This window comes from Martes martes (assembly GCF_963455335.1).
Source record: "Martes martes genome assembly, chromosome: 10".
Classification (NCBI taxonomy): Eukaryota; Metazoa; Chordata; class Mammalia; order Carnivora; family Mustelidae; genus Martes; species Martes martes.
Genome location: NC_137898.1, coordinates 57,568,878 through 57,581,218, shown reverse-complemented (window position 1 = coordinate 57,581,218; position 12,341 = coordinate 57,568,878). Strand labels below are relative to the sequence as shown.

Genomic DNA, 12,341 nt, shown 5'->3' with positions numbered 1-12,341 from the left:
GGGGACATACTTTGGTCACCTGGGAAGTGCATCAATTTTCTGTTGAATTAAGGTGTCTTAAAGATTCAGTAAACACCCAAGAATTTGTTTTTCTTAAAAATGTATGGTAATAACTTGTGCTTTGTGTGTTTTAAAAAGGAGAACCTCTTACAATATGGTCTTGAAAACAGGGAATGCAGTGAGGTTGAATAGGATGTAGAGCAGGGGTCATAGTAACTATGGGCAAGTCCCAGTATCCTGAGCCTCAATTTCTCACAGAAAGAGGTGGTAGTAATAATACCCATCTTACTTGGTTCCGTGGAATGTCAGAGATGATGATGAAAATCGAGCTACTTTGTAATTTGTGAGGTGCTAAGAAAAGAGTAGTCACTAACGGATTTACACCTTCATCTCCTTTAATTGGAATGATTAAAGTTTGATTCATTTGCTTTCTCATACTTGTCCTTAAGTAGGATTGGGGGAAAATGGGTAAGTATGTAGCTCGAACCCCGACCACAGAGGGACTATTTGAATGAAAGATGAGGAGATACTTGTAAAATCACTGGTTTGTTTTCAGGTGAGATCATTACTCTTTCTAAAAGCTGTCCTTGGGTTTTCTGTTTGTTTGGTGCTGCCTCTTCATTGCAAATGTAGTGTGCCTTTTCTTATGGCTTTGTTGGTTTGTGAGTTCTCATTACTAAGTTTCCCATAGTCCAACATTCTGAAAGATAATTTTTCAGAAAAGGAAGATTTTTTTTTTCATAATAAATTTGATTGTTTTCTTCATTGCTCTTTTAAGGAGGCTAATGGTTCTTGGGGAAGCTCAAGTAGTTCTTGGTTTTGTTTTAATAGGCTCAGATCACCATGAAAGTAATCCAAGGCTTATACAGTGGGGTCACCACTGTGGAACTAGATACTTTGGCTGCTGAGACGGCTGCGACCTTGACGACTAAGCACCCTGACTATGCCATCCTGGCAGCAAGGATTGCCGTCTCCAACTTGCACAAAGAAACAAAGAAAGTATTCAGTGGTGAGTCTGAACGAAAAAGTTAGAATTCTCAGAAAATGTATAAGGCTCCTCAAATGAAACCTTAAATGTCAAAAGAAAAGTTACATCTTATTTTAAAAATGTGCAAGTTAGTGGCAGAGAGGGGACTGGAACTTCCTGGTTCTCCATGCTGCTAACCTGCTGTGTGAGAGTCATTGGATCCTTTTCTTCACCTTTCTCTCTCTCTCTCTTTAAAAAGATTTTACTTATTTATTTGACAGAGAGAGTGAGAACAAATGGGGGAGCAGCAGGCAGAGGGAGAGGGAGAAGCAGGCTCTTCTCTGAGCAGGGAGTCCGATGTAGGGCTAGATCCCAGGACCCTGGGATCACTACCTGAGCCGAAGGCAGAGGCTTAACGGACTGAACCACCCAGGTGCCCCTCCCCCCTTCTATTTAAAGCCTGTCTTAGGTGGTTGGTGGTGGTGTGATTGAAAAAATTAGTAATATTTATTGGCAAGTTCTTGGTTGAACAAAATATCCTTTGTCACCATTGGCAAGCACTTTATTGCATCATTCCCATTTTACAGTTCTGGGAATGTGGGCAAAGGAAGGTTAAATAATTTGTTCTGTATGTAACAGGTGATATATGAAAAGTCAATTGGTAGACCCGAGATTAAAAATCTTTTGGCTGTCAATTCCAGATCTTTATGTGGAGCTCAAATGTTATATAAACCTCTTCATTAGATTTATTGTAGATACATTAGTTATCCCAGAATTGATCTGTGGATTCAAGACAATCCCACTCAAAATGCCAGCATTATGTGTGCCTATGTAAGTTTTATATGTAAATGCAGAGGACCACACTCTGCTATGATGTCTTGAAGAAGAGCAAAAAGACAGGGCTTATTAACTGTTTATAGAAATGAAATGCTTGGAGTGATAGATTATGAATTTAAAGTTGAGTTTCTATTCTGTTGGGATAAAAAAAATTGAGAGGAGATAATAATTTCTGTTTTTCTTTATTTTCAACCAATAATTCTCAATGGTTTGGTCATCAGAATCACCAGGGAATCTTTTTCAAATTACAAAGACCTATGTTTACGCTAACTCTGGAAGATTGTTTCCCTTATTGAGTCATTATTATATGTTTATTCAACATGTATATGGTTATTGAGCACTTTCTGTGCTAGGCACTGAGGGAGATTGGCATGAAAAAAAGGGTTTTAGACTATTACCGGAGGATTGAATTTGTTAAGTGATTTTGACATTTATTTATTTAAAAAATATTTTAGATGTGATGGAAGATCTCTACAATTATATAAATCCACATAACGGCAGACACTCTCCCATGGTGGCCAAGTCAACACTGGATATTGTTTTGGCCAATAAAGATGTATGTATAATGCTCTTCTGGTGAAAAATTTTTTTATAGATTCTTTTTTTTTTTAAAAACACATTTAAAAGAACTTAAACACTGCAGATAGTATAGGTAAAAAGTTATTTTCTCTCCTCTGAATTCTACTTTTCCTTTCTAGAGCAAGAATATTTCATCATTTTAAAATGTATCTTTCTAGAGCTATTCTATAATATGTGTGTGTTTGTATATGTGTACATATATATTTTTCCTTTTAGTGATAGTGTACTATGCATAGTGTTCTTGCTAATACTTTTTTCACCTATAGGTTTATCTTAGAGGTGATTCTATTTCAACATTTATGAATTTACCCTATTCTTTCTTATTTGTTTGTTTGTTTGTTTGTTTGACAGATAGATCACATGTAGGCAGAGAGGCAGGCAGAGAGAGGGGGAAAGCAGGTTCCCCGCTGAGCCGAGAGCCTGATGCCGGGCTCGATCCTAGGACCCTGAGATCATGACCTGAGCTGAAGGCAGAGGCTTTAATCCATTGAGCCACCCAGGCACCCCTACCCTATTCTTTCTAACAGCTGCAAGGCCTTCCATTTTATAGACGTTTTGTCGTTGTACGTGTATGTAAGAATTGTTAGTGATTAATATTTGTTTTCCATTTTTTGTTTCAGTGAATATCCATGTATGATAGGAATTTTGCTCATAGATGAGTATATCAATAAGATAAATCCCTTCAGTGGAGTTCGCCAAAGAATATATACGTTCAAAAATTTTGTTAAAAAAAAAAAATTCAAAAAAAAATTTAGTAGACATTGCCAAACTGATTCCCAGCATAAAATCTTGAGAGATCTTGCTCAGCAACTTAAAATTTATCCACTTGTATTTTAACCCCTTTCTTTCTTTTTTTTTTTTTTTTAAGATTTTTATTTATTTAACACATAGAGAGAGAAATCACAAGTAGGCAGAGAGGCAGACAGAGAGAGAGGAGGAAGCAGGCTCCCAGCTGAGCAGAGAGCCCGATGTGGGACTCCATCCCAGGACCCTGAGATCATGACCTGAGCCGAAGGCAGAGGCTTAACCCACTGAGCACCCAGGCGCCCCTTAACCCCTTTCTTAACTAGATCCCACAGGAGAGAAAGGGAAAGATGTATAGATCTTGCCAACCTTTTGTACATGGGTTTATTTACCACCTATATTTGTACAGACTAGAAACCAGTTTTAACTGGGTAATAGAATGATTAGTCAACTGTCTCTCAAAATATGTATCTGATGTTAAAGAGACTGAGAGAAAATTGAGTTGTGTGTTGTTCATCTGTATAATCTGGAAGACAGGTTAAAAACAAAAATAAAGAACAGCAAAAACCTGTATTTGTAAATTAAATACTGATAAATATTTCAGTTCCCCATTATTCGTGCTAGGCACCTACCTCCTTTTGGCAACAAAGATACTCTTAAAAATTTAAGAGAAAAGGAAAGGTTTCATAGAGATTTTTCTAGGCCTTGGCCATGGATCATTATGTAGAAACACTGTTAGTATTTTGAAAAATAATACTAACTCCATTTTTTTCTATCCAGAATGATTATTTGTACCTGATTCCTTTTGTTTTCCTTTAAACAGCTTTATAGCCAAGAAAAATTCTGTAACAATGACCAATTCTGCTATAAATTTCATTGTTACACACTAGTTTGTTTAAAACCGGTTAAATTTTTTTGAAGAACCTTTGAATTAATGTAATTCTACCTTCTGTCATTGTAATCATATATATTGTTATGTGCAGTTTAAAATGGGCTAATTTTAAGATAAAAAATAAGTATTAGTAAATATGTGGTACCAATACCTTTAGGTTAACAGGTAGTCTAAAAACATGTTTAAGGATGATAATATGGTCCCTCTTGTGCTCATGTTCTTTCCTTTTTTAATTAGAGGTGAACTGTAAATATAACGCGGAAAGTTTGGAAAATCATATTAATATTTTTACTTATATACAGTTTACGTGTTCTCTTCTAGTCTTTTAATACATGTTTTTAAACATAAATAAGGTATTCATTTGATAAACTTTTATTTTCCTTAATGTTAGTTATAAATTTCTAGTCCACAATACGTAGTGTTATCTCTTGTATTCTGTGTCAACTTTAGGTCTGGAGTCAGGGCTAAAAGATATCAGATTTTGTGAAAATAAGTCTAATTATCTTAATTATAAGGTTTTTTTTCCTTCTTTACCTCTTTCAGCGATTGAACTCTGCCATTATCTATGACCGAGATTTCTCTTACAACTACTTCGGATTTAAGGTAAATAATGGGTTTTAACAAGTGGGAATTCCTCCTTAAATCAGGAAATACAGGTTTTGTTTACGTTTTAGTAATATAATTATAAAGGCAGTAAGTTTTGGGAGTCAGAATGGACCTGGGGTGGGGATTAGGTTAGGGTGGTGGTGGTGGTTTGAATTAAGGAAAGATAGCTTATCCATTTGCAGTTTTTGAATTTTCCAAATACTACTTGTGGATTACTTGAGTTATGTAGATACTTTGCTAGAATTATTCCATATTATTCTATTTATATAACAACTATTTATTGAATCCCTACTATGTGCAAAGTGCTTTTTTAAGTACTTTTGTGTTGATAAACAGTATTGTGTAGTGATCAAGAACATGAGTGTGTTGTTGTCAGACCATCCAGATTCAAATCTCTGTTCTATTTCTTATTAGCAAGTTACTTAATCTCTGCTTCATTTTCCTCATCTTTAGAATGGGGATATTAATAAAATTTCAACAACTAATTCTCTTGAGAATTAAATGAGTGTGTGTGTGTGTGTGTGTGTGTGTGTGTATTGCTTACATCAGTACCCAGCCTTAGAACAGCACTTCGTAAGTGTTAATCATAAAGATGATGATGATGATGATGAGTACCACAACTTCTGCAATTAACATTATACATATTAATATAGAGCTGGCTTTTTCCAGGATTTTTCTCATAGTCTTTTCCAAAAAAACAGCCAACTGATAATGTTCCAGATTGAAGCCAGTAAGAGTAAATATGCTGTTTTTTTCATTTAAAATCATATAAAAACTGAAAATATTTAAATAGATTGCCTTGGGGCGCCTGGGTGGCTGAGTTGGTTAAGAGTCTGCCTTCGGGCTCAGGTCATGATCCCAGGGTCCTCCGATGCGGGGTGGGCTTCCTGCTCAGTGGGGAGCCTGCTTCTCCCTCTCCCTCTGTCCCTTACCTCCCTGCTCGGTCTGGTTCTATCTTGTGTGCGCATTCTGTCTCTGTTTCTTAAATAAATATATAAAATTTAAAAAATAAATTGCATTATTGTGAAAGATATATCTCTTGTGTCTTTAAAAAACTGTGCTCTGGAAGTATTTTGGTTGCTTTGGTTTTTCTAGACGCTGGAGCGATCCTATTTGTTGAAGATCAATGGGAAAGGTGAGAAATGAACGTGTTTGTTATATTTTCTGTTGATTACATTGAATATAGAGCTCTGAGCTATTAGCCTTATATTTCTATTTAAACACTAACATTTTTAACTTTAGGTTTGGCTTTTGAATAATTGCTGGCGCTTATTGGTAGAAAGTTTTTTAAATTGTCTTCTGGTGTTCTTTTTTGACTCAGGTACGTGTCTCAGCCTAGTTTTTCTGACATGTCCCATCATTTGAAACCCCTTTTGTTTTTAGTGGCGGAAAGACCACAACATATGTTGATGAGGGTATCTGTGGGGATTCATGAAGAAGATATTGATGCTGCTATTGAAACATATAACCTTCTTTCTGAGAGGTGGTTTACCCATGCCTCTCCCACTCTCTTCAATGCTGGTACCAACCGCCCACAGCTTTCTAGGTATGTGTCATCTGTGGTCATTTTTAATGTTCCAAGTTGGTTTTGATTGGGGAAATAAAGCTCCACCTGAAGAAACAAGGCAGTTAATCACATAAAAATTAATTTAATGAACATTGAATCACTCCTGCTCTAATCAAATGAGTTTTACATCCTGGAAAGATCTCCTGCAGTGTGGTAAATTAATTGGAGAGACAAACACTGATAATGAAATTTTTTAAAGTCGACTGTGATGATGTTTGCACAACTCTCCGAATATACTAAAAGCCATCCCTTATACACTTTAAGTGTAGAATTGTATGGTGTATGAATTATATCTCAATAACATTGTTTTGAAAACAAATACCAAAACTAATTATGGGACTCTTAATAGTCTGTACAAGAGATTGTGGTACTTTGGATTAGGGAAGTGAAGTAGAGATTGAGAGAGTAGACAGATTCAGGGATATTTAGGAGGCAAAATTGACCATTTGGTGACGTTTTGGATGTGGGGCAAAGTTGGTTCCTGAGTTTATGGGTAGAATAACAGAATTAATGGTGATGCCGTTTTCTGAAAAAGGGAACACTGAAACACAATCCAGTAATATGATTTAAAAAAAATAACCCTTAGCAACATTAGTGTGTTGAGGAATTCAAGGATATGCTAACATCAAAAACTGCATTAATGTAATCCATTGCACTAACATTTTATACCATCAAATACTCTTTCATAATTAAAAAAATGAACAAGATAGATACAGAAAATAACTTTCTTTATTTGGTAAGAGATATCCATTAAAAACTTAGGTCTATTACCTCTGTTTTCAGCATTGTAGTGGAGGCTTGAGCTGGCATTGTAAGATAAGAAAAAAGTGGATTGTAAATAAGGGAACAAAACTGTACTGATTAACAGATGGTATGGTTTTTACATAGGAAATTCAAGAGCATCTACATATAAATTATCAGAATTAAAAAGATTTCAGCAAAGTATCTGGATGTAAGTTCAATATGAATTAAGGGAGATCTCTACTTTAGCTGTTAGAAGATTAAGTTTTAAAATATATCATTTACGATACTGGAAGGTACCTAGGAATAAATGCAATAAAAGATGTGGAAGGCTTTTAAAGAGAAAATTCTAAAACATAATTGAAAGACATTAAGAAACAAATGGTGAGTGATTTTATATCATAAATGGATTTGATAATATAAAGATGTCAGTTTTTCTTAAGTTATGGATCTAGTCAAAATGTCGATGTGCTCATTCCAAAATTCATGCTGGAGAGCAAAGGCTAAGAATAATTTCCTAGGCTTTTCAGAGATACTAGTTCTAATCCCTGGAACCTGTAAATGTTAATTTATAAGGAAAAATGGTCTTTGAAAGTATGATTAAAAAGGATCTTGACATAGGGAGGTTTTCCTGAATTACCCAGGTGGGCCTTAAATCCAGTCAGAAGTATCCTGACAGTCAGAAGTACCCTCCCTCAGCAGAGGCTGAGGGAGTAAGATACATGCAGAAGAGAAGAGGCAAGGTAGAGATGGAGGCAGAAATGGGAGTGATGTGGCTACAAGCAGAGGAACCACTAGAAGCTGGAAGAGGCAGGGAATCTCTTTTTCCCTAGAGCCTCTGGAGGGAGTGTTCTTGACTCTGGCCTAGTGAAACTTACGTTGAACTTCTGGCCTCTGGAACTATGAGATAATAAGTTTCTGTTCTAAGCCATCAAGTTGATGGTAATGTGTTAGGGCAGCCATAGGAAACTGATGTAAATTGTAATAGCAAGTTTTAAAGAATAAGCCCTACCAGGTTTCAAGACTACCATAATGCCATGGTAAATAAGACAGTCTGATATTGGGACGCCTGGGTGGCTCAGTTGGCTAAATGGCTGCCTTCGGCTCAGGTCATGATCCCAGTGTCCTGGAATCGAGTCCCACATCGGGCTCCTTGCTTGGCAGGGAGCCTGTTTCTCCCTCTGCCTCTGCCTGCCACTCTGTCTGCCTGTGCTCGCTCGCTCGCTCTCCGCCTCTCTCTGACAAATAAATAAATAAAATCTTAAAAAAAAAAAAAGACAGTGTGGCATTTACTCTGATAAATACAAATAAACCAGTGGAGTATAACAGAGAGCCTGGAAAGAGATTCAGGCTTATATGGGAAGATGTCATTGCAATTCATTGGGGGAAATGGTGCTAGGGAAATTGGTTATCTTAGGGAAGGAAAGGTAATTAGATTTCCCTTTTTCATTCCATATACAGAAACATGTTCAAGAAAGAAAATCTAAATATGAAAGTAGGATCTTTTAGAAGAGCATTAGAGAAAATAGATAAGTGTGTATTTTTCTCCTTACTTTTTACTGTGAATTTTAAATATTCAGAAAAACTTAAAGAAAAGATAATGAACACCCATACACTTACCTCTGCCTACATTAAAAAATTACTACCATTTTGCTATATATACACACATACATATTTTTTATCTTTAAAATTAAAAAAAATTCTTTTGTCTGAGTCATTTGAAAGTGAGCTATAGACGTCATGACTCTTAATACTTCAACCTACATCTTAATTGGAGAATATGTATGATCTCAGTGGTAAAGGATTTCTTAAAATAATTAGACAAAACAACATTAAGGAAAAATTAACTACATTAAAATTAAAAACTGTGAGTGGAAAAACAAAAACAAAGTGGAAAAACAAGTTTCAGACTGAGAGAAGATATATATAATATATAATATATATATATAAAAATATATATTTTTTTAATTTATTTATTTGACAGAGAGAGAGATATCACAAGGAGGCAGAGAGGCAGGCAGAGAGAGAGAGAGGAGGAAGCAGGCTCCCGCTGAGCAGATATCTTGATGCGGGGCTCGATGCCAGGACCCCAAGATCATGACCTGAGCCGAACGCAGTGGCCCAACCCTCTGAGCCACCCAGGTGCCCCCAGACTGAGAGAAGATATTGGCTGTGTATATTAACTGTCAAGGGATTGTGTCAAGATAAAACTAAATAGGAACATGGGCAAAGGATATAAAGAAATAATTCACAGAAGAAACTTGACTGGTGAATAAACATGTGAGTTTAGTAATTAGGAAAACGAAAGTTAACATATTGAGAAGTTTCATATTTATCAGACTGATAAGAATTAAAAGGCTGATAATAACAAATCTGGCCAAGAATGTAGAACACAGGGTCTCATACATTGCTAGGTGAGTATACTTACCCATCCACTTTGGAGAATCTTTAGTAAAGTGGAACACACGCATGTCTTTTGACCCAGGAATTCCCCTGCTGGGTTTGTATTCTACAGAAATCCTTCAACCTAAGCACCAGGAGGTATGTTTAAGATTTTCCACAGCAACATTGTTTAGAATACCAAACAAATTGGAAATAACCCAAATGTCCATCGACAGGCAAATAGACAAATATATTGACATACTCATACAGTGGAACAATTTATAGCAGTGAGAGTAAACTAATGAGAGTGACAACAGTAGGAAAGAATCTCTAACACAGTTCTAAGTTAAAAGCAAGTTGCAGAAGGACAAATAAATGCGTAACCAGAAATTTAAAAATGATTTAAAAAAGGTAGAAATGCATGGATATAGTATGGGATTCTAATTCACTGTATCTGTAGTGTCTGTTTTCTTGAGGTAGATGATAAGTACAAAGTATGTCATATTATCTTTCTGAATGTTGGCATATTTAACAGAAAAAGTTAATGAATAGAATCCATTTGAGTGGATGTAGATTCAAGATAGTGAAGGGATCATTGGTAGAGTAAGTTTCCTGAGGTAGGGAGCAGAATGAGATCCAAATCACAAGTTAGGGGAGCTGTCTTCCAAAAGGCTGTAAAGGAGCTAAATTTTGGAGGGCCTTTCAAAGAATTGTTTGACCATGGGATAGATGTTTCTTATTCCATAAATGTTTAATTTTACTTGGCTTAGTAATAGGTTGGAAAGACCTATTAGTTATGTATGCTTAGGAATTTGCATGAGAAAATGTGATAAAGCACATCTGCAGTCTGATGAACATGTAAATTAATATTTTAGATTTTATTATAAAACTTCCTTCTAGGCCTAGCATCTGGGATAGGCAGTGAGATATTTTTAAAATAATATGATTTATTGATGTGTCTTGTATCATATCATATCCAGTAAAAGGTTTTTTTTTTTCCCCCTAAAATACCTAGGAATATTTTAAACCTTACATCTTTTATTTGCCCAACTTACTGTTTTTGGGGTGTACAGTCAATGTTGTTTCTTTGTTTTGTTTCATTTCCTTGCTGAGTTGTGACTTTTTCTTCCCCCATAGCTGTTTCCTTCTGAGTATGAAGGATGATAGTATTGAAGGCATCTATGACACTCTAAAGCAGTGTGCATTGATTTCCAAGTCTGCTGGGGGAATTGGTGTTGCTGTGAGTTGTATTCGAGCTACTGGCAGCTACATTGCTGGGGTAAGCTTCTGTTTTGTGACTAAAAAATTGTGGGCTAGAGGGATTCAGGTTGAGAGGGCATATGCTAGGGCTTGGGAGACCTGGCTCCCTGATAAGTGCTGGCCGGCTTTTTGACATGGAGTGAGTCATTTCACTACTTCTAGCTTCTGGTTTAGATTAGATGATCTATAGGATTTTTTTTAGGTCAGATTTTGGAATTCAGATTTGTCTTCGCAATAATAGTAGTGCAGCTATCATTTATTGAGTGCTTACTATCTGCTAAGTCTGTTATAAAAGCTTTACCTGAGTTACTCATTTAATCCTTACTACAACTGTAGGAGATAGACACATGGCAGGAACTTCACTCCTTACAATAACTTTGTGAGTATAGGCAATATTGGCTTCATTTTACAAGTGGGAAAACTGAGGCATAGAAAATTAAGTTACTTCTAGAGATCAGCCACTTAATATGTGATAGAGCCAGGATTCATGCTTTAAACATTGGCACCTTATGATGTAAGTTTAGCCTTTTGCTAGTTCACTGTTCATTGAGAGTCAAGATAAGGATGTTGGGTAAGACCTGGATTTAAATTCTATCTCTACTGCTTACCAGTAATGGAGGCTAGCATAAGTTATTTTACATCACTGAGCTTGTTTCCTCACCAGTAATGTGAAGGAAATATCTAACCCTACCAATAAAGTTAGAGAGTCTAGAAGGAAATTACTCTATTATGTAGTGTTTTGGAGCACTTACATATAATAGTAGTGTGAGCTGTTCATTTATTTTTCTAATCTGTTTAAAGGCTTGCTTTGGAGTTAGAAGGATTATTTTTAAAATTTGATATGGTGTCTCCTAGTTTTAGAAGTCTATATTTTCTTATCTTTATTCTAGATTCCATTTTATTGTTGAGAATCTCCATTTACCTTTATTGTCCTCATTTATCCATTGTATATAATTCTTACTGTAAGTTTCCTTGAATTCTTTTGGGAAAAAGACACTGTAGTAGTGTTTTTACTCTACCCAAAGTAGATCTATATAAATGTCCATTAGAAGGTATGAAATTTAAATTTACCTACCCTGATTTCAGATTCTTTTGACTTGTAATGTTATATCTCATTGTAAATAAGAGATGTAACAACAACATTACAGCAATAATTAGAGAAAACCAACATTTTGTTTATTTTATATTGGGTATTCTGTTTGCAAAGCAAAAGGAGAGATGGAGAGCAGATGAGACTATACAGATATGAAGAGAGTAATTTGTTCACTGTTGAGCCATTCTGTTCTTTTGCTTTCTTAGTCCCACTGTTCTACTCCAGATGCCTTTATTCTTGGTTTCTTTTTCAGACTAATGGCAATTCCAATGGCCTTGTACCAATGCTGAGAGTATATAACAACACAGCTCGATATGTGGATCAAGGTGGAAACAAGGTATGTTCTGTTACTTGAAAGTCCTGGAAATCAGAACTAAAAATCTTTAACTTAAAAACATGTATGCTTCAAATAAGATGATTTACTCTCTATATATTTCTAACTACTTTGCTAATATACTGTATGTATTTCCAACTACTTTTTTTCAGTTTTAAAATCCGTTTAATGAGGCATACTTTACTTACTTTAAGTGTGTACACACTTTAAGTGTACAGTTTGGTGGATTTTGACAAATATATATACTTGTGTAGTCACTACACTAATCAAGATCTAGAACATTTCCTATTACCCCAAAATGTTTCTGCAGGCACCTTTGATTAATCACATCACTCCCAC

The 12,341-nt window shown here is 35.6% G+C and overlaps 1 protein-coding gene across 4 annotated transcripts in view; it reads left to right on the top strand.

Moving 5' to 3' along the window:
• Positions 1-12,341, top strand: part of RRM1 (ribonucleotide reductase catalytic subunit M1) — a 36,538-nt gene that overhangs the window by 8,662 nt on the left and 15,535 nt on the right. For 2 of the 4 annotated variants that reach the window (XM_080817680.1, XM_080817681.1), the window contains 7 exons: positions 832-1,009; positions 2,260-2,360; positions 4,563-4,622; positions 5,721-5,760; positions 6,009-6,171; positions 10,453-10,594; positions 11,922-12,005. In XM_080817680.1, coding sequence (XP_080673806.1) covers positions 832-1,009; positions 2,260-2,360; positions 4,563-4,622; positions 5,721-5,760; positions 6,009-6,171; positions 10,453-10,594; positions 11,922-12,005 — 768 coding nt within the window. The remainder of the gene's footprint in view (positions 1-831; positions 1,010-2,259; positions 2,361-4,562; positions 4,623-5,720; positions 5,761-6,008; positions 6,172-10,452; positions 10,595-11,921; positions 12,006-12,341) is intronic. The other 2 variants (XM_080817682.1, XM_080817683.1) reach the window with 1 other exon arrangement.